Source organism: Sylvia atricapilla, chromosome 2 (assembly GCF_009819655.1).
Source record: "Sylvia atricapilla isolate bSylAtr1 chromosome 2, bSylAtr1.pri, whole genome shotgun sequence".
Taxonomy (NCBI): Eukaryota; Metazoa; Chordata; class Aves; order Passeriformes; family Sylviidae; genus Sylvia; species Sylvia atricapilla.
The window spans coordinates 33,057,445-33,079,750 of record NC_089141.1 but is presented as its reverse complement, the minus strand read 5'-3'; the positions used below and the strand labels follow the sequence as shown (position 1 = coordinate 33,079,750).

At 43.6% G+C, this 22,306-nt stretch overlaps 2 protein-coding genes across 3 annotated transcripts in view; one reads left to right on the top strand and one right to left on the bottom strand.

The window, feature by feature from the left end:
- PRCP (prolylcarboxypeptidase) overlaps window positions 1–1,252 on the bottom strand; it is a 29,765-nt gene extending 28,513 nt beyond the window's left edge. The window contains exon 1 of the mRNA XM_066341288.1: window positions 1,107–1,252. Within this exon, the coding sequence (XP_066197385.1) occupies window positions 1,107–1,232 (126 nt within the window). The 5' untranslated portion in view covers window positions 1,233–1,252. The remainder of the gene's footprint in view (window positions 1–1,106) is intronic.
- A 662-nt stretch (window positions 1,253–1,914) lies between these two features.
- DDIAS (DNA damage induced apoptosis suppressor) lies at window positions 1,915–10,733 on the top strand. Of its 2 annotated transcripts, none has more exons than XM_066341280.1 (5): window positions 1,915–2,041; window positions 3,962–4,090; window positions 4,850–5,011; window positions 6,088–6,205; window positions 7,992–10,733. In XM_066341280.1, the coding sequence occupies exons 2-5, from the start codon at window positions 3,978–3,980 to the stop codon at window positions 10,482–10,484; spliced, it is 2,886 nt and encodes a 961-aa protein (XP_066197377.1). In that variant the 5' UTR covers window positions 1,915–2,041; window positions 3,962–3,977; the 3' UTR covers window positions 10,485–10,733. The 2 variants fall into 2 exon arrangements, with proteins under 2 accessions (XP_066197377.1, XP_066197376.1); XM_066341279.1 differs by having other exon boundaries at window positions 3,851–4,090.
- Window positions 10,734–22,306: the final 11,573 nt, after the last annotated feature.

Below are 22,306 nucleotides of genomic sequence, written 5' to 3'. Positions count from 1 at the left end.
CTGTTTATATGAAAACCTATGAAAAGGGTGGATTTCAAGGCTGATTCAAGGAAGCCACACCGACGCTTAAAGACAACACTGCAGAGCCCTGCAATCTGTCCACGTGCCGTGGATTTCACCAACAAATCGCTGGAGAGAGGATGTCAAAGCTCATGTAAGCAACAGAAATCTGTTCCATGTTCAGTTTTTGCCTTTTTTCTAACTTAGCAATGAAACTCGGGATAATTTTAGCAAGGAGGTAATATAAAAGCAGATCTTTATTGAAGGCTTTCAGAGGCAGCTATGGAAAGATGTCCACCAAAGCCCAGCCCAACAGGGGTGAGTACATTTTCAGAGGTTTTAGGAAATTAGCATAACTGATGAAAAGCACTAATTAGGAGGACAAATGGCAACACAGTTTCCCCCCAGGTCAAGCCCCTTCTCTGGAGCCCCCCGCTTTGGTACTAGCTGTATTTGTCCATGAAATGTATCACAAAGAGCTGTTCTCAACCTTGGTTCCCGGGAAGAACCAAGATAGCAAGGAGCCTTGTACCCCCTAGCGCTGGGAGCTTTGGAATTTGTTTTGTCTTTTTGCCTAGGGAAAGGGCATGAAAAATTACTGGGAAAACGAGGCATTAATGCAACAGGCTACAGAGCTACAAATATATGTGCAAAGAATACAGAGACCGTATAATAGAAAAAAAAAAAAAAAAAAAAAAAAAAAGGCAAAACCTGAAAGGGCATCACCATCCAGAGCAAAGTGTCCCTGCCCATAGCTAGGGGGAAGGTGGAATTAGATGGACCTTTACGGTCCCTCCCAATCCAAACCACTCCGTGATTAAACAAACAAGATCCCCAGGGTGCAGCGTGTGCGGGAACACGGACTGCAGGGGCAGGATACGATGCACGGACACACAGGAGAGCAGGCTACCTGACACTCCGAACAGCTGCACTTCACCGGAACACTCAAGGCTTGGGACGTTTCACCAAAGAGAACCAGCATTCAGTGTTTCTCTAAAAACCTGCGAACAGTCGTGTCTCGCCTGTGGCTCGAGCGAGGCTCACGACAGCGGAAAACGTCCCCGAATTCCCCAAGGAAACTCCCTCTCTCCACAACCGGCTCCCACCTGCTGGCTCAGGTAGCGCGTCACGTAGGGGCCGACGGGCAGCGAGGCGCTCCGGCGGCGGCGGAACGGGGCAGGCAGGGCACCGGCCGCGCCGAGGAGCGGCAGGAGCAGGAGGAGCCGCAGCATCGCCGCGGGCGGCAGGAGCGGCAGGAGCGGCAGGAGCGGCAGGAGCGGCAGGAGCAGGAAGCAGAGTGCCCGCGCCCCGCCGCTTTATAGGGGCCCGGCTCCCCGCCCGGGGCTGCCCCGCGCGGCCCCACGGGGAGCGGCGGAGCCTGGGGGCGGGGCCAGCCCCACACGTGGAGGGGCGGGCCCTAAGCAGCGACGGCTTTTGATTGGCTGCCGATCGGCGGTTAGCTCGCGCGCGCCTTCGCAGTTGGCTGAGGAGGCTTCCATAGGTGTTTCGGCCGCGCGGCGTCCCGCGGGGAGACTTCGATTGGCTCCGGGGGCACGTGACTCGCCCGTCTCGCCGCTCCGCGCCGTGCGGGGGCGAGGCCGACCTTCTCGCTTTGTGATTGGGCGAGAGGGGCAGCTCGCTCCCCGGAGTGCATTGCGATTGGCTGAGCGCCGCCTCGTCCCGCCCCCGCGCGGCCCTCAGCAGCCGCACTTCCGCCCTTCCGCTGTGCCCTCAGGCCGCGGCACCCCCCGGGCGGCCGAGCCCGCCTTGCTCCCCGCGCTGTCCGCAGGGCACCGAGCGCAGCCGCGCCCGGGGGAGTCGGACCGGCCTGGCCGCTCGCTGTCGGCCTCGGGGAGGCTCAGGAGTGCACACGGGAGTGAGATGTGTTAACGACTCGTGCTTTGGTTTTCCTTAGGGAGAGAGCGAGGCAGCGGGATCACCAGAGGGCACCAGGGACCGCGCTGGGAGCTGGGCCGCTGAAAGGCAGCGAGCGCGGCTGCAGCAGCTGGGGGGCTGTGTGATTCCCCGGCCGGGCGCTGAGGTTTGGGTCGTTTGCTTTATTACAAAAAGTTCAAGTAAAACAGATCTGTTTGTTCCGGCCTCTTTCAGTCCGCATCTAGGTAGTGAGTTCTGTATTTCTTCCAAAGGGAAATAGAGGTGGGGATCTTGAGTCTGTTTGCTCTTGACAGGACCTGTGTGAGCACTTACCTGTTGTGCTTTATCTCCCGTATTTCAGTTTAATACTTTGCAGTGTTTTGTTTTCTAGGATGTACGTTTGGGGTTGTTTTGTTTTGTTTTGTTGTGTGTTTTTTGATATCTTTTAAAAGTGCAGGTAACAAAACCTATAAATTTTGTTTCCAGAGTTCTGAATTAAAAACAGGTGGGAATGAAGCTAAGTTTCTCCAAGCCCCCCTTTTTGGGCAATAAAAAAGTCAGACTTAACTTTCTTACTCCTTTTCTATACCTTGATTTTTTTTCCATATACTTTTTACTGTTACCTTGTACTAAAACAACATTTTTGTAACTAAAACAAAATAGTTCCCTTTTGGTAAGAGTTGAAGGCATGCACCATTCAGTATACTGAGTCAAATGAGTCTCTGTTAATATCTGTGTTCTGAAGAGATGCTTTTTTCTCATTTTGTTTGGCCCTCTTATTACAACTTTTCCCTTTCCCTACCTCCATTTTCCAGTTGTAGGGAATATTGGGATTTTTTTTTTTTTTTTTTTTTTTTTTTTTTTTTTTTTTTGTCTGAACTACTCAGAGTAATGAGTTTAGTCACTCACATTTTTCTGGGACTCAGATCTTGTTTTTACCAGGATGCTGAGAAAAGTGTCCCAAAAAGGAAAGGAATACCTTGAAAGCTTAACTTTCTGGTGGTAAAATATGAACAAAGCATCATTTTTGATTATAGAATGGGGGAATTTTTTTAACCTGTAAAAGCTATACTTGAGTCTCCTCTATCTCTTTGGTCTTTTGCCTCTCAGAGAGAGTTTTGGGATGAAGATGTGGAATCCCCATCCTATCCTGCTGTTTATATGAAAGAGAGACTTATATTTAGCTACGACTGTGATAAAAGAGCTTTTGCAAATAAGGACTTTTAAGGAGTCATTTGATTGAGCTGTAGAGAACACTTTTGGTCATTGAAGTTGGAACTTTGTGGTTTGAGGTATTGGGTGAGGCTCCAGGTGACTTGGTCCAGTGGAAGGTGCCCCTGCCCACAGCTTTGCAGCTGGAACTAGGTGGTGTTTAAGGTGCCTTCCAACCCAAACCATTCCAGCATTCTGTGATTCTTGTCTACATGTTTCTAACATCTGCTGAGAAAAAAGTTGTCTGTCTAAAATAGGGGAAGTTTCCTAAAACTCGATGTTTTGGGCAGTATAGTATAATAAAGCCGAAATAAATCTGCAGGAAAGCAATACTGAATAAAAGAAATTCGTTCCTTTTATTTAAATGTTTAGTTCATTATTTATTTGTCAAATCTGTACAGCCTCTGTTGATGAGGAGCTGCCCCTTTAGCTTAAAAAGTGCAATAAAGGAGCAAATATAGTTGCTGTTGTGAGCCTTTTTCAAGATTTTCTGAGCATTCTTTCCAAGGCATTGGTGTTGAAGCATTTGCAGAATTACAAGTGCAGAATCATTTCAGTTTTTAACCCCATGTTGACTTCACTCTAAATTAAGGAAAATCATTAGAAAGCAATTTGCTGCTCTAATAAAGATTCCTAAATGCAAATGAGAATTTGCATGATCTGTGTGCAGTGGTGTGCAAGTGCCGTGAACAGTTCCCTCATATTGCATAATTTTATCCTTTCTTTTTTTGGAAGAGTTAATTAATAAAATCTCTGTTTTCAGGGATCATTTCCTGAAGACTGCTGTTCAAAATGTTAAAATCACCCAGCTGAAGCAGTTAATATTTAACATCTGGAGAGAGCTCTTCGGACCATTTTGACTGACTCGTTTCAGGTGATGCTGTGAGCACATGAATAGTGTGCAGGGACTCTTGGCTGCCTCTGTGATTTCCATCCAGAATTCCTGCTTCATCTATCCTGCCTGTCAAAACTGCTTGTCTAAGCTAATACTGGATTCCAGGAGGTATGTCCTGTTTTGGGGATCATTTACTGACTTCCATTAACTTGGGGATCTCTCTCAGCTGAACACTAAACAAAAAGCGGTGAAAATCCAACCCCTCCAGATCAAATCCCGATTTTAGGTCTTTTTCATCTCATTCTACATGTGCAGCACACCTGGTAGTCCTGTATGACTCTTCACTGAGTACATGTCCAGGAATGGATGAGCTTTCTTTTTTAATTGCAGTGGTGGGTGAAATCTCTGACACACAGAAGAACAGTAAATCAATGACTGTCAGCACTAAATAGAAGGAGCTGACTTTGTAAAACAAGGATAGCTGTTGTTTCAAATGCTGAAGTACAAGATAACAGTGCTGTTTCCTGATTATTTTTTAAAACCTAGGTATTTATACTCAAGCTGCAGGAAAAGAAATCCTAAACCAGAATGAAATGTGAAAAAAATGAGCACAGGGAATTCAAAATTGCACGCCAACAGTCTCTCAAAGCCCACTGCACCTTCAATTTCACGACAGGCTAGTATTTAATAATCAGTGAAAGAAGCCAGAGTCATTCTGTCATAGTACACACATCTTGCTCTGAGCCTTTGGTAAGATTATTACCTCAAGGAATAAAGAACAAGAAAAAGAATCCTAGAATTTTTTTATGGAATATTTGATACATTATAGTAGTGATACTTATGGCTGCAGATAAATTCTTACCCCAGCAGTGATTAACAGAAGTTCATGTATTCAATCTTTTTTATCTTTTCATTGTCTTTTTTCAGGTTCCACTGTCTGAAATGTGGCTGCACAGGTGAAGCTAAAGGTGCAAGCTACAGATATAGATTGTCCCTAAAGATTGCTGACACTAATGATTTGTTTGACATTACTGTTTTTGGAAGTTGCTTAGATCCATTCTTTGGGATCACCGCAGAAAATCTGCAGAGGTAAGGAGCAGATTGTCTGACCGTATAGCTGCTGCTATTTATTCAGCCTGAAAAAGCTGCACTGAGCCTAGGTGGTGAGAAGATGAGTGGAAAGTAACTGCCGGAATGCTCCCTTCCAGCATTTCCTTGGTACCCATCACCTTGAGAAAGTGCTGAAGTTTATTTCTTCCTGAAATCTTGATGTTTTGGGACGGATTACTTCCAGGTAGTAGAGGAGATCCCCCACTTGTCTATTGAAGGCAGCTACCACCTGTTAAGTGAGCCTCACTGCTTGGTTGGTTTGACTTCTTCCTCGAGTTCTTTCTCCTTTTTTGGAGATGATTGAATTTCCTTTGTTTAAGTTGGCTTTTCCAGGTAGAGCCTCTGGGTTTTCTTTATTAACAGTGTGGTTGTACTTTGTGACTATTGGGCAATATGACCACATTTTCCTGAAGAAAGAAGGGATTTCTTACAAAGTTTCTTAGTCCTCAGAGCCTGACCACCCACATTAGAAGCTTCAGATTTTCTGAAATGTGAAACTTGCAGGATGGGATATTCACATAGATTCCCTACTTCTTTCTCTAGTCTGTTATTTTCCAGTGCCTTGTGTTACCACTGGCTCAAAGATGAATTGTTTGTAATGCCATATTAGCAGCATTATTAACGTGCTCGTGACAGGCATTCTGCCCTACACTGCTGTACTGCTGTCAGCTGTGAAAAGCAGTTATTTCCATGTCTTACATGGATACTGCTGTGCTGTAAAGGCTGGGCAGGAAGGATGTGTAAGGAATTGCAGCATCTTGACAGCATTGTACAGTCAGTGTGTTGGCAGAAAAATCACAACGACGTGGGAAGCCCCTGAAAATTGTGTGGGTATTAAACCTCTTCAGAGTGGTTGTTTCATTTACTTTATCTCACTAACAAGTTAGGTGAACTAAAGAATTGAATTTATAGGTCTGTCTTCATTCTGAGTTTAGCTGAAGCTAGCTAGAATCTTTGCCTTAACATGTGTCCTCATTAGCACTACACTGCAGCTAAAATGCTATGTAAGGCTTTGTCCTCGGTTGGACCAATACTTCTGTCTGTTTTTATTCTAGGTATATTCAAGACTTCAATCAGCTGTCAGGAGAAACTAACACAGAGTCATCTACAAGAGCATTAGTTCATGCAGTCGAAACCTGTTTCATTGGAAAAAGGTTTATATTTGGAGTGAAGGTAACTTTTAATCCACATTATGGTCTTTCAGTGAGTTTCTGTAGCCAGTTAGGGGTATAGACTGACTTATCAAAGCTTCATGTACAGCATCTTTTGGGAATTTGAGAAAATGTAAGGCTAGGACATGAGAAGGATTCTGCTTCTTTCACCTAAGGCCCCTGTGTTTTTTTGTTTTGGTTTTTTTTTTTTTCCAAATGAGTCACATCCAAAAATCATCTTGAATGGCAGTAGTCAGCTTAACAGCTTGTCTGGGTGCTTTTTGGAAAGCCTGAGCAATGCCAGCTCCTGTGCATATCAGTAACAGCTTGGAGTCTGTAAAAAAACCATGTATGGTTGGAGCAAGAAACAGACTCTCTTTCCAAGCACTGCCCTACCTTTCCCATGCTATGCAGTCTCCTTTCCAGTCTGAAATGTAAGGAGAAGCACATCCCCTTGTAGCATTTTAATATTTCTGGACTTAAGAGCATTTTCAAAATGTTAAAGTACAGCTGCAAAACATCTGCCTTGGTGGCTCTTTTACATGTTTAACACGCTTTGAAATATTAGTTCTCAGCAATATTTCTATAGAAGCAGTCTTCAAGGTTCTCCTCAAGTGGTGCTTATGCGAGTCATTTGTATTATGAAATCTGTGAACTAAATCCTACCTGGCAGGTGTTTTGCCTCTCCCACAGGTACATTGAGGTTTGTGTCTGAACTGAGATTTTTCCTGATGTACAGAATCTTAAGCAAATTGGAGGACTTAAAGGATTAACTTTACCTGGAACCTTTGACCTGGTCTGTGGGTCTGATGCCTTGACAAATATAACTAATCCTAGATAGCAGCAGCCTTGTGGCTGTTCCTGCACACACAAGGGCTGAACACACATTTGAGGACTGTTCAGCCCTTGGCTGTAGACATTTCTGTATAGTCATATTCAGCTGTGTATGTAGTTGTACCACCCCAGATAATACTCAGAATCAGCATAACATACTTTTTAAAGACTTACTTAGGAAGGTGTTGTCCTTGGCTAACAGCCTTCAGCCTCAAATCTTGCACAGACTCAGGGAGGGGGAGGCTTGCTGGAGATAGCTAAATCTGTTTTTTGGCCTCTCTGACCGTGCCAGACCTTGAGAGATAGCTGAGAAAGGGTTTATGCACTTCTTAAAATATGAGCTAATGCTCTCCCGTTTAATGTCATTTTTCACCTGTGATTTCCATCTAGAGAGAAGCAGATTTTAAAAAGAATTGCAGTTGAAGCTCCTTTGAAACATTGCTCTCTAAAAAAATACGAGCATATAAAGGTTGTAGCTTATTTCCCTTTCAGAGATGTAGTGCACAGAAAGTCCCATGCTGGCTTTGGCAGCTGAGCTGCCAAGTCAAGTATCTGGTACCAGAGGGCTTTGATTCAAGTGCTGCCCAGTGCCTCCTGGATAAAAGCAAAGCTCTGGCCTTAGGCTGCCAGCCATTCACTCTGAACTGCACTAGAGGAAGCCCGGAAGCATCCAGTGCCCTAAAGGGAGGAAGAAATTTTCTGTGAAGTCCTTTCTCAGAGTTCTTGGTTGTTTGTCCAGCTCCAAAACTCTGTAATTGCAACAAGCAAAGAACCTCTCACTGTGATGCCCTTTACAGCCCTTGCCAGGATTTATTTCCCAGGGACTGCCTTGTGTGACAGGACTGTTTTGTATTCTCTTCCCTGCAGATCCTTACAAAAAGCGAGACCTAAATTTACCCTTGACTTAAAATACCTGTGTTAATTTTTTTTTTCTTTAAGTTGGTTGTTTTTTCTGTTTTCTTTCCCCCACCCAGGGCTGTGCAAGGGAAGATGGAGGGCATTCTGCTGCCAGCAGCACCTTGCAGAAGTGTTCCAGATTTAAGAGAAGTACGAAAAATCTTGTGGCATGCCAGATCTTCCCGCCAAATGCTGCTCTTACTGGCCTTACTGTTATCAGCTACTTAGATCGTCTTCTGCAGTCGGCAGAATTTAGGAGCTGTAATAACAGCTCATCTTTACCTGATGCGTCATCAGCTCCCCTAGATGAATCTCTCAGTGAGCTCAGCAGCTTGTCTAGCCTGAGCAGGAGCTCCTGTTTTGTTCAGTCTAGTGGCAGGGAAAGTTTTTCAGGGTGCTGGCAGCAATCCTTCAGTCTGACTTCATCTGTTGCTTGGGTAACAGCAGAAGACTTTCCCACTCTGGAAGTGGGAAAGCTGGCGAGTGAACAGCATGAACAAGAGGAGAGGCCTGTCTCTGCAGAATTGGGCAGTGTAAGCCTCAACAATCAAACTCTTTGGGACTCACAGTTTCTGATCTCTTCTGTGAAGGAAGGGGATAAAGAGAAGGATAATGAACCGAGTTCACAGCTTAGACGGACTGACGGTATCTCTACAACTGATAAATTGGAGAGAGTTCCCTCCTCAAACACCGAATGTTCACATGAGAACAGTTCCAAGTTGTTACTACCTCCCTTGGAATCCGAGGTAAAAAACAATTGCCCAAAAACTAATAGTAGAAATTATTGTTTCCCAGAAAAATCCCACAACTCCCTTGTTTGCAAGAGAGATGCTTCATCTCCTAATCACGTAAATGTAGCTGGACTGTCTCAGATGGACTCTATGCTTTGGGAAGAGCTCCCATTCTCAGAAAGCCTAAATGAATTGTTAGCCAGAATAGAGGATGGCAGGAGTGTTGTAACATCACCCAGCCTTGATGCATGCAAACGTGTCCATCTTGAAAGTATCAGGTTGGGTGTAAATCTTAACAGATCGTATTCCAGGCAAGCTGTAGGTGATTTGCCTGCACCCAGTGTCTCAGGGAGGCTCTTGCCACCAGCAGAGAATGATAGTTGGGAGAACACAGTGTTTGCTTATCTTCAGTCAAATGCAAGCCCTCCGAGTGATGTCTCACAATATGAGTCTTCCCCTAGTGATTTATCTTCAACCCTCAAGGAAGGTGGAGCATCCCCTCCAGTTACACCAGAGCTTTTCATTTCTCAGAGCAGATGTGTGCAGTCCAAAGAAGCAAATACTGACCCTGCAAATTCATCTTGGTCTTTTATTAGGCAGCATAGAGAAACCTCCTGTTTAAAGAAGAGCAAGACAGACACCTGTGTGCATTCTGCATGTGAAAGCTGTTTAGCTGCTTGTGAAAATAAAGAAAACTATTCTGCAACAAGCCAAAAAATAGATCTTACACTCACAGGGGCCCAGGTCTCTGATCCACCAACTCCCAACAATGCAAGAAGGATATATAAAAAGGAATTAAAACCATTGACAGAACTGTCAGATAATACCTTCAAAAGTGTTAGTAGGAAAGAGCTGCAGTGGAACAACATCTTCCCTGAAGGCAGCTACAATGCTTCTGCTGATCTCTTTGATGCAAGTGTAAGAGAGGTAGCAAAACCTGTGGAATTCTTAAATAAATCATGTAATTCTTTAATACAGGAAGACACTTTGACAGAGAAGGTCACAGCTGAATGGGTGCTTTCTCCTGGCGGTGTTCCTTGTAACAGTTCAAAACTGAGCTCATCCCTACACAGGTCCCCTCATGCTTTTGGCAAGCACAGCACACCTGTAACTTACTCCTTTTGTCACTCGGATTGCAGTTCAGTTTGCACTCAGGATTTTGTTCCTTATTCACAGTCAACTCCTATGACAAAACCTCTGCAGAAACTGTGGCCTGTTGGGGAGAGAAGCTCTTTTGTCACCATCTTCACACCTAAAAATCCCACTAAATTCCATTCCAAATGCAAGCGATCCAGGTCTTCCTTTCAGAACACTCTGCTGCAGCAGCTTACTGGCAGGTTAGGGAAACGTGGGAGACCAAGAAACAAGGAGGAAAAAGGAAGTGGTGGCTCTGCTTCCCAGCATTTCTTTAACAGCCAACTGCCTGCCAGCTTGGAGGAGCGGATCCCTCCATCTTCAAACAAAGGGCTGAAACCAACTGCATCTTTAAATTTAAAAACAGTTACCTGGGCTGCTGACTTGCAATCCACCTGTGGGCACACTGGCAGGAACCCTATTTCTGAAAGCAGAAAGAACAGTGAAAATGATGAAAATCTGATCCAAAATGAGAGAATATGCCTTGAGGATAGAGCCAGGATTCTAACAACTCCTTTCTGTGCAAGTGTCACCAAGACCTCGTTTTCAAATGATCCTGTCCTGAAAACTTGTTCCCCTTCAGATGGTGAGAATCACCTCTCAAGTGGAAATTATTCTGGGGTTGTGTTAGAAGGGCCAACTGTTTGGTCTCCTGAGCTGTTCTTCCAAGCACAGACCCCTTTTTCCAATAAGCCAAAGTACTAAGAAAGATACATTTCTATCTGTGTTCTTTTTAATTATTTTTTTTAAACTTTTGGGAAGAATCCAGTGGAAGAAAAGAGCTATTTAAAAGTCAAATTATTTATACCCCTGTCGGCATATGTCTTGCAAAGAGGAGTCAGGTTTATTTTCAGACCTTTGTACCACAGAGATGAGGGAAATTAGAATTTGTATTTACTGTATTTTCTTGAAAATTAATTAGGATGTGCAATAAACACTTTTGTAAATGTGTAAGTATTGAATAGATCTTACTTCATAGTGTACAAGTAGGTGAAATGTTTTAATATGTTCGCTGTTGTCTTTTCATCACAAGAGCTACTCCAGATTCTTGCCTAATGACCCTCTCGGGAGAAGGGCCAAGTTTTCATCAAAGATTTGATGGTGCCTTGTATCTGAGCCCATTTGGGATCCTGTGACAGCCTTGAGTTGGGTGAAGGGGGCCATCCTGAGAGCTTGGTAGCAGCTCCCAGTTTTCCTACAGGCTTTTTCAAGTTAAAGACTGTTAGTGGCAGATTCCTGACTGTCTTTCCTCTCCTTGCTTTAACGTCTTCCATATCCCCAACCCAAAGCATTGCATATAGGATCATTGAGCAGAGAAATCTTGGATCTGCTGCTTGTAAGCTTGTGAGTCAGGACCTGCAGAAGGATGTGGGAATTTGGTGGCACAGGATCTCATCAGCCTGAAAATGCTGACATTTTCTTGTGAATGGGGGTTTTAAGTCCTAGTGTGGCCCAAGGGGGTAGAGGGTTGCACCATAATTCTAGATCCAGAAACAGATGTAAAAGTACTTGCTGTGACTTTTTCTTTTAAGGTGTAAAATGAATATGAACCATGTACATTGTGACTGGTGACAGGGAGGGGTTACTTGGTTCCTTCTCAGCTACAAGGTAGACATTTCTATCTTCCGATGTTTGAGGTCTCATATGATGTCTACAGCGCTACTTAAGCCTCCCTCTTTATTCAGAGGAGTTTTTCAGGAATAAGGGCATTTACTCTCACTACCTTGTTCCTTATCCATGATTTTTACCATTGATCACCATCACCAAACATACAGGTAAACTTTTTTTCAGTTTCTCAGTCTCTAGCCTAAGTTCTGCACCTTCTAATCAAATGCTTTTCCCTTTGAGGGATGGGAGGGAGAAGGGTATTTGGCATCAAACAAGCTTCTCCTGTGGCTGAGTAGGGTATAAATATACAGCCTCTCCTGCCAAGGGTGCAGATGTACTGAGGTGCAGGCATTCCTGTAGGCCAACCCAAGAAAAAGTTACACATGGTTATCCAGCAGGTCTGCACAGGTAAATTCCTTCTACAAAGAAGCTTTTCCAAGTCAGCATTGGTTGTTTTGGTTATTATTTTTTCCCCTCCTTATTTCAAGTTGAAATCTAGGCCCAGGTTCAAAGACTTGCCTGACATTGAAAGGACATGGAGCACAGCTCTGGAGATCACTGAAAGACTTTTATCTCTTGCTGTCCCCAGCAAGAAACTCAGGCACACCACAGAAGTTTTTTGGGTGTTTAAGGATCCTGCAACAGCAGGTGGCAGTGGAAAGAGGCACAAGATTTCTTCTGACAGGTTCAAGCCTAGAGCCTTGCAGTCCTTGAACTCTAGACATAGAAGAAAAAGAAACATCTTGGTATAGCAAAGAGACAGAAAAAGAGCAGAATTAGACATCACAATTTTTAACAGTGTTTGATTGATAAACTGATGATGTTTTTAAACTGAGAAAGAGGAAATTTAGGTCAGATGTGCAGAAATAATTCCTCACCATGAGGGTGGTGAGTCACTGGCACAAGGTTGCCCAGAGCAGCTCTGGATGCCCTGTCTGGAAGTGTCCAAGGTTAGGCTGGATGAAGCTCTGAGCAGCCTGGTCTGGTGGAAGGTGTCCCTGGCCATGGCAGGGGGATTGGAACAATCTTAAAGATCTTTGAAGTCCCTTCCAGCCCTATACCATTCTGTGGCTCTGTGACTGAGGTAACCTGTGAATGGAGTGCAGTGCCAGTGCCAGCCCTGCTGCAGGACATGGCAGGGCTCTGCTGTAAAGGACACAGAGCTCCCTGTGCAAGGCTTCCTGGCACTGCCAGAGGGACAGGAGGTAAGAGCAGGAGTTGTAAGGGCTTTGCAAGCTGCTGCTGAGTTGTCCAGCTGAGCTTTAGCCCACGAAATCAGCGCACCAAAACCACACCAGGGCTGCTTCCATCAGGGCTCCAGGACGAGGCCAAGTGAAAAGTCCTGGACTTGTGCTTGTATTTACCAAGCGCTGTGCCTATTGAAAAGATTTTATGGATTGCAAATGAAATCCTACTTGAGGATTTTATTGGGGTAAGTGGAAAAGGAATGAAATGTTGCCTGCCTGGAAATTATAAATCAGCATGTAGAGCTTATGTAGAAGAAATGAAGTGAAAGACAGCATTACTCATACCCAAATCACTGAGCATAGTGAAGGGAATGCAGAAAAGGTTTTAAGACATCATAACATTTGAAATCAGTTTTTTCTACCTCAGCACATAATAGGATACTGCAGTTACCATTGGCTCTTCAAGCACTCCCCTGTGATGAACTGGACAGATACCCACTCTATCACCAGGGTTTAGAACTGGTCCAAGTGAGACACCAGAGACTTGATGAAGCTAGCTATGAAACACTGCCCAAGCTTCTACATCATATACTGACAGCATCTTGACACGAAATGCTTGGTCCAGCATGAGTGATTTTTTTCAGCAGACAATTCATTCAAATGCTACGGTAAGTGATAGCTTTGGTGCAGGCTGATGTGATTATAATTATAAGCTTGTACAAAAAGACTAAAGCTCAGCATGTTTAATTCTGAGGGTAATAAAACTCCTGAAAATGCTTACTGGGTTTGTGATTGATTCCCTATGCATAGAAATCCATAAATCAAGACCAGATTTTAAATTAGGCAGGACTGTTTGTGCCATACCACTGAAATTAAAGCAGGGCGCTCAGATCTCCTGTGCTTTGTGCAAGAGAACTGCACAGAGAGTGAGAGCAAAAGGTATTGTTGTGTGACAGGCCCCTGTCAGCAAGATGACATCTTCTGGGCAGAGCTCCCCACATGCTCAGTAGGGAGACTGACCATGGGAGGATGGAAGAGAGGCAGAAAAAGCTCTCTTGCTTTTGCTCCTGTAATCAGTCAGCCTTGCATTTCTTCCCCTGGGCAGCTTGTTCCCTTTTTGCAAGGAGCCTTTGTGTGCTCACATTCCTTTCACCCTGGCACAGGCTGTACCCTTGCTGCTACACCTGCTGAACAGAAGAAGGTTGCACATCCCAGTAGTTACATGCTCCTTGGAAGGAAGAGTGGCCACTCCTCAACTGCCCCTTACCTTTCCCCAGGAAGAACTTTGTCTGTTTTCTCCAGCCTTCACTCCCAAAAGCAGCAGGCTCCAGCCCTCCTTCCTCTCGGTAAATATTCACTTCCCATGAGGTCTGAGCATCTGAAGGATGCTTCCTTCCCCTCCCTTTGCCTCGTTCCTACCTAGAAGCATACAGGGACTTTTCCCTATCCAAATATCTCTCTATTCTCTCACTGACTCAAATTGCCAGCTTCCTGGGGAAGGAAGAGCAGATGGTCCAGCCCTCATGTCAGACATTTACCGAGGAAGGAGCTTCAAGGTCAGTGGAAGAGGCAATAAAAGACACATGGTATCTTCAGGCTTCAGAGCTCATTTCTCAGTGTAAGTGTTAGCAGGAGTCATCTTTGAAGCGGGGCAGAGCACAGAGGAGGAAACCCAATCCCCACAAGGAGTTAGAGCACAAACTTTATGTACTTACCAAAAGACAAAAGGCTTAAAATGGGAGATCTTGTCCAAAAGGACTCTAGGCCTTGAGGAAGGCAGGTCATTGGTGAACTCCGGTGGAGTTCAATGAGAACGAAAAGAGTAAGTTAAAAGCTGAACAGAAGGAATGGCAATTAAAAAAAAAAAAAAAAAAAAAAAAAAAAAGCGACTGAGTCAAAGAATAAAAGACAACCAAAGCATCCAACCATTATCCAGCACTTACCCTACACAAATCCCGCATCTTGCTAGGACAAGAGTTTAACCTGCTACAGGATTGCAAGGTGAGTGAGTGGATGGTGCCTCTGTCAAAGGCCACCCTCTAGTGCCCGATGCCGGCATTTCTTGGGCATGTCAAACCTCTACAATTTCTCCTACTTAGAGGGTTTTTTTTCTCTTCTAGTGCAAAGGGACCTCCCTCCCATGGGGAAGCAGCTCTCCAGCTGCTCTTCTTGTGAGGTCTCAGTGCTGCAAGAACCTCGGTATGCTCAGCCCAAGCAGAAAGTCCTTAGTGGCCATTCGTTTGTTGGTCTAATGTCGAATCATGTCAGTTGAATGCCTCGTATTTAGGGCAACTTTGTTTTGCAGTCCAAATCAAAAACCAAACAAATCAAACACTTTAAACACCAAGTGGAAAGGATTAAACATTTATTTACATACAGATACACATGTAAGCAATTTCTAAGTATAAAAAGGGCATTACAAATAAACATGAAGCAGCATACATTCATCATCCTGGTCATCCAAAACACCCTCCTTTCTCAAGCCTGCTGTACCACACTCGACCACAACAGCTTAAAGAAGAGACAAGCCAAATGCTTCTGACAGTGACTGATTCACAGTTTGGTGATTTGCTAACACCTATGCCCTCCCCAAAGACAGCACTACCTCACCAATGAGATCAATTGGCTGACCAGCTGTAGTGCATTTTTTCCACTGAAATGGTTGTGCTTGATCAACAAAAACCACATCCTCTCCTCCTCCTTCTGGCCAAATGTTTAGGAATCAGGGTTCTTGCTAAAATTCTGTACATTGTGCTAAATTCACAATTGTTGGGGGAAAAACAGCAGGCCTTTGTGGGAAAAACTCCAACACAGAAAATTCCTTTAATGCTGTGACTTCCCTGGCATGGAAATCACAAACAAAATGCTGCTGTTAGTGCTTAAGCAGATTTTTAAACTGCAATTCAAACTATAGTTGATGGTATAAAATATACTTTGTTCATGCTGTAAAAGAAATCATGTGCTTCAATGTTGATTTGATAGTAATCAAAGCTGAGGGTAATTCAGGTTTTCTCCTGAGGAAATGAAGATGCCTTTGTAACATCTCTAAAAATTACCATAGCTTTCAGGAAAGAGGAAATGTTTTAGATTCAAAAGTCTAAAGGTAATGCAGAGCACGACAAACTTGTCAGTTAGATAACATTACAAAGGGAAACAAGCCAGTAAACATAAAATTAAAATGCCTACTCAAAGTATTAATGAATTCAAATGAGAACTGGGTGAGTCTTTCTGTACAGATCAAAAGCAGCTTGAAAAAAATCTCATGATCTGCAAATTCACAGAACAGCCAAATATGTGCAACAGAACAGAGTGAAGTGGAAATAAAAGAGCAGAAAGAGCCTTGTCCCACATTGACAGCTGAGTGACTGCAGCTGCTCCAATCTCAGGATTTTGGTGGTTTTTGTTTGGTTTTTTTTTTTTTTTTCCTTTTGTAAACAGCTGTGGAGAATAAAATGGATGTGACATATCTGCAGTGCATCTTATTATGCTAAAAACTATGGCATATTTAAAACTATTTCCCTAATATCCAGAGATATACTTGTCACTCCCAATCAGCATAGTAACAAGCGCTGGGCTTGCTCCATACTCTCATTAGAGGGCCTTTTCTCCACTAAAATGTTGGCTTCAGAAGTTAGTTTTTTTCCCCCCTTCAGTGCTGGCTCTGTGTGGGGGTGAGTGGTAACCCTTTCTTCCCAACAGTCTGCAAAGAGCTGAGGGAAATGGCAGCGCCTGAAATCATAGCATCTCTCCCCACCATAGACCAAGTATTTTACTCCCCCTCTATTAAAATGTAAAACTGGCACTCCCTCTCCTCTGCTTACCCTTCTGTAAAGACTCAGCTGCTGGGACACTGCAGGACACTGCTTTTACTAAAGCTCCATACCACTGATGCAACCCCAGCCCTGAGAGACATTCACAGCATCCCCCCAGCCACAGCTCCTCCTCCACATTGCCCCAAGTCCCACTGGATGGAGAGCAGCACCCACCTACTCACTAGAGAGCAACTCATTTGCACCAAACTCCCATAAATTCTTAATGTCTGAATCTCTTCTATCGGTCCTGTAAGAAGGGCAGTATTCCTTGTAGGTTGTCCGGGCTGGAAGGAGCTTATTGAATTATTAACTTTATGTCCACAGTAAGAAGCTCATGGTGGCACAGAAAATGAGCCTCTGATGCTCTCCTTTCTAACTAAAGCAGGAGTCAGATCCAGTGGTTCATGCAATCAGATCATCCCTCCACAGTGCCTGAGGCATAAGCAGTAATTAGAGAAGAGCAAATTCATTGATGAGAGGTACTAGAGGAATCAAGCCTTGAAAAGTGCCAAGGTTTGCATTCATGTGACACCAGACACTCCAGAGCCCTTGAGTGCTGCCCATGAAAACCTAAGACTACTTTTAACATCCCCCTCTGCCCCTAGGGAACCATGCACAGCTAACACCACGACTGACACAGGTTTTGGCCATGTCATTCTTTTTCTGAGGACCAGGCATTCAGAAAATGCTCACCAGGGGCACCACTACTGTGTACTCATGAGTGTGCATGTCCTTGAGAATGTTATCCCAAGATAAACAGAAGTGGAAAATGCAAAGGTGCAATTGTAAAACTGGCATCTGTTTTTGAGTAATATTGTAGCACTAACCAGAGCTAAAATTATCTTCTGAGGTTACTGGAAAAGGGTAACTTGTTAAAAAATGTCACATCCACCAAGTCCTAATTGCAAGTTATTTATGTGAAAACAGAGACAATCTCCGAGTATTGTAAACCCAGCTCCTGTTCATCCAGACAGAAAAGCTGAGCTGTTGACCCTGGCTATGCTCCTAAAACCAGTCTAATTTTTCACTGACAATACTTACAGCCTAAATTACACTCACTGCCATCTCATTTTCTGTTCTGTCTGGGTTGTCTTGCCCCAGTTATCGCATTGACTGTATTTGAAGGAGCAAGCTTTAGAGGTGAGTTTTTCCTCTCGCTATGTGGCTCCCACTCAGAAAGAAACACACGCCTGTGACTCACATGGCATAGTTTTTACTTCTGGTTCAAGTTACAGCTCATTCACATGAGGTGAAAGGTTGTGATGGCATCTGTGAGTGATGACAGTGCTGATCTATCCCAGCTGGATACGGTTCAGTACAGCAAAGGCAACTTTGGGTCAGGTGAGTGAGGTGGTGATGAGAGGGGTAAGTCAGAGCAAGGCAGTGTGCTGCTTTGGGAGCCCTGCATCATGGTCAGCATGACTACCCTGCTGTCTGCTTTCCCAGCCAAGACAAATCCTAAACTGAGGCAGATGTGAGATCAGTAACATTTATGGTACATTTAGCTACAGCTCAAGTGGATGATTGCATTTTAAAGACATCACCAGTTCCAGTTGAGGCTGCTCTGCTTAGGATGCACTACTTGCTTATAAGAAATCAAGCTATTGTTTCCCCACCATTCATCATCATAAGACAAGACTGTCCTTCAAAATTATGATCCTTGAACAGCAGCTACAACAATTATTACCCACAGCAACAAGAGGATACAACTGATCCAAGGAAAAAGGTTGATGTCAAACTCCAAATCTGTTGAGATAAAGTTTATAAAAAGAGGAAGAAAATATTTTGATTTACCATGATTTTCACTACTAGAATTGATTAGAGCATTTCCTTTGGCTCCAGAGGGTTTTCTGGTGAGCCCTTATGTACAGAGAAATTTTAAAAAGGACAGAAAGTTTCCATACTTGCTCACTGGGAATTCACAAAGTATCCTCTGGAAACACCTTCTTCTAACTGAATTAACGCAAAAAAGGACTTTGTTGGTAGGAGCCAATCACATAAGTATATTGGGTGCTTTGATACTAAAAATAAAAAATGCAGAATTTTAGACTAAATTTCAAAGCAAACCTTTATGAAAGCCCAGAGCAATCAAAATCTAATCCACAGGTACAATTTTAAAAGAGGATGGGACGGAGAAAATCCTGAGCATGTGGAACCATCTCTTTATTTGCATTTTCTACTCCAGAGAGTCATCTTTCCATTGCAGAAATGGCTGTAGCATTCATTGGGCCCCACAGCCAGGAGAGGGTTTCTGTGATAGTGTCTCCAGCCATATCTGACCCCGAGGGCTCAGGTTCCACAGGTTCCCAAAAGGCAGAATATCCTGCATGTTTGTTCAGCCTGTTTCAAGAGCTGGAGAATTTTACTTATTTTCCAACTGAATTCAGTCTCTCACTGCAGGAATCATGCCAGCTCAACATTTCAACCTGATTTACAGACAGTCTTTCATACTGGGAAGAGAAGACAAGTGGAAAAGCAGCTGAACAAACAGCAGTCCTTAGGGATAACAAACAAGTCAAAACCCAGTGGATTTGACTCTAACTAATTGCATCCCTTGTCAGCAAAAGCCCTGGAAAGCCTGTTGTCCCACGTGTGTGCACCCACCGTGCTTCTGCATCACTAACTTCGACTTTCCCTCTTTTCAAATCACTGTCTCCTGTGCCAGCCCCAGTCTGCTGCTGTTATTACTGATGCTGAAGGAATTCGATAGCCATTAACTGCTAAACCTAGACTAGCAGGAGCCAACTGTTACCAATACAGCCATCTCCAAAAAAGCACAAACAGCACCAGCAGGCTGGCAGATTTTAAGGGCTGTTTTATGTGTTCTACAGTAAAGAACAAAGTGTCTTGCCTGACCATTTGTCATGTGTGTTTTTCATTAAATAATGATCACAGAGCCATTTAGCATTCAGCACAAATATGTATCTGACTGCACGCTCAAACAGCTTACCTGGAGGCCAAACCAAGACTTCAGGGTTTGAGGTAGGAAGTGGCACCCAGCATCCCCTCTCTTTACAGAGCTCACTTTTAATTCAATTTCACTTTTTCCATCTTATTTCTTTGACCTGAAGGGTTTTGTTTTTTTTTTAATTTGGGTTTTTTGCCCCCTAACACTTTCATAGGGGAACACAAATATGGACAGAAGGGAGTCATGGCTTGTCTCAACAAATTCGCAGTCAACACCCATTGCAAAACTTCACAGCAAATACTTCACACCCAGTGATCTGAACCACTGAATGTTTGGTGGTTTACTCAAGATAACCTGACTGAATCAGTGGCTTCCACTAGAAATCAGAGTTTAGACCATCCAGTTCTCAGAGATGCTTCTACTAATCTCTGCAAACAGGCTTGCTAGATTAGGCAAACATCTCTTGCTCATCCAGCACTGGCTTCTGTTTGGACATAATCATTGTGCTAAAAATGACATGAAAGGACTACTACAAAAATTAACATTCACCCAGAAATAAGATTACTCCATGGCTGTGAATATATCACCTGCAAAACACATTCAAATCCAGCAGCCACACTAAAAGCTTGGCTCCTGTGATAATAGAGAACATTTCCACTCAAATTTGGCCCCATTATATCAATCCTGCATGGGTTTTGGATACTTTATCAAGCAAGCATCACATGGCTTTTACTGACAGTTCTCTCAAAAATCTAGCAAGGTGTCAAGTTTGAGAGCTGATTATCACATAATTGGGATTTTTTATTCTTCAAGATTCTGCAACTGATAAAGTTCCTCTTCCACTTGGGAAGCCTTCAGCTTTGGATCAGACTGTAGAAGAGAAGATAAGCCCTCAGTGCTACAAGGAAAGTTTGGCTGTATGCACTACAGAGATATTCAGAGATGTACAAAAGAATCTCTAGTAAAGGGGTTACTACAATAGAACTCCAACAAGAGGCGTGTCTGCAAACAGCAGAAAGGCGAGTCTCACACTACAGCTTTGGTTTATGACTGTGTAAAAATCATTGCACGTACCACCCTTGTTTCCTTTGAACTTTTTAAGTCTACACAGAATAAACACTGAAAGGAATCAGTTCAAATTTGACTGGAGAAGTCAGGTCACTCACTTGAACATCAGCCCAACCACAGCACTCCACCCCACCACAAAAGCACATCAATGTCTGGAGATGGAGTCCTTACACGGAGATTATTACACTAGCAGGAAAAAGAACCAGTGCTTTGAAGTTGCCAGTAGGCAGCTAGTCTCCAAAATAGACACCTACAGATTAGGAAAGCACTGGGAAAAGATTTAGGCTTCTAGAAATCTCTAAGTAAATATCCAAGAAAATAAAGTTAGCAGTTTCTGCTATTTGACCAGCTCAGTTCATTCAGTCATGTTCCAGTTCCAGAAGTGATACAAGGAGCACTGTAAAATGCATTTATAGTGCTACTTGGCAGGGATGAAGAGTAGCTGCCAGCTTCGATCTTTTTGGAAACTAGGCTGAGTAACCCACAGATGTTTTATTGAGCAGTCTCCTGCCTCTTTATTTAAGCTGATCAGAGAGCCCTGCCCTATTTGTTATCAAACAAATGACAGGCCCAGTTTTGGGGAGTAAGAGCTACTACAAATTAAATACACATGGTATTGAATTTTAACTTGAGTGTTACCTGCCATGGAACACCCTGAGCCCAGCTCTAAAGGACTACCGACCTAAGGGCTGCGCAGAATCAGCTGTCTTGGAGTTGGGTGCTCTTCACAAGCTCAAATGAAGCTAAACTTGGCAATTTGGGGAATGCTCAGAAAGAAAGATACTGCTCTTCAGCACAGGCTGTATCATGTGGTCCAGCACAGCAGAAGCCACCAAGTCCCACATATTTCCAAATCCTCTGGATTACAACATGAGGAGAGACTGAAATGGACCAGAGAGGAGCAGCAGATGACGTGTCCCCCAACATCTCACACTTACAGAAGCTCTTTGCTAAACGTTACCTAAATGACAAAGCAGCTTCCTACCACAACTTCTACATCTTCCTTTTACCACTACTCATAAAATTACCTAAAATTAGCAAGAAAATATTAAAAATGGCCATGTGACAAACCAGTACCCCCCCCTCTGACAGAGTCAACTCCCCATTACATATCAAAGGCACAGCATGATACAGCCCAAAGAAATCTTCAGAGGAAACAAAAAAAAGCATTTCAAAATGCCTTTTTTAATTTTTTTTTTTCAAGAAGTACTTACTGGCAGCTTTTTATGCCAATACAAAAGCTCTGTTATAATCTTCAGGAAAAGCCAAACAATACTAAATTGCAGCATATCACAGCCATGTAATCGCCAGGAGATATTTATCCAGATTAGCTAAACTGAACTCAAACTCCTAAATATAATTGTTTATGTGTGCATTCACTATCTTCTGATTTTGCTTCCATGCCAACATGTAAATTTGCAATGCACTGTATGGCACTAGAGGTGGAGTAACATCACTAAATCCAGGGTGCTTCCACTTCAAAAGTTCTGTAGGAAGACATTGCTTAAACAGTTACATGTACCAGAGTCTGGGATTAAGGGTACAAAGCATCAGGTAAATAAAATGACTTTACAGCCCTGAACCTAAAAGCTACCCTAGCAGAGAGACCAGATGCCAAGAAGAGACCTTTAAGAGCACCTTTGAGAGCAGTCCCACAAGGTGAGAGCTGGATGGGGCAGACATGGAAGGACACCACTTGCAACCCATTGCTATTTCCACTTACCATCAAGCAAATCCTCAACAAATTTGTACTCCTACCTTCCAACAAGAGCTGCATCTACAGGCTTTGTTTTTCAGACTGCCAGCACAGACTGTGTTTCATTGGAACCCTTTTACACCATCCATGCTCACACAAGACTTTGGTCATGTCTGGTGCACTTTTGCCAAGTCCACCAATAATCTTTCCCAAGGCTAACTTTTACATCAGGACATGACTAATTAGAG

What these genes read in the sequence shown, in the direction of transcription:
- DDIAS (XM_066341280.1), top strand. Translation starts at nt 3,978, where the DNA reads ATGAATAGTGTGCAGGGACTCTTGGCTGCCTCTGTGATTTCCATCCAG. An exon ending in ACCGCAGAAAATCTGCAGAG is followed by an intron (nt 5,012 to 6,087) that starts GTAAGGAGCAGA and finishes TTTTTATTCTAG; the next exon opens with GTATATTCAAGACTTCAATC. An exon ending in GGTTTATATTTGGAGTGAAG is followed by an intron (nt 6,206 to 7,991) that starts GTAACTTTTAAT and finishes TCCCCCACCCAG; the next exon opens with GGCTGTGCAAGGGAAGATGG.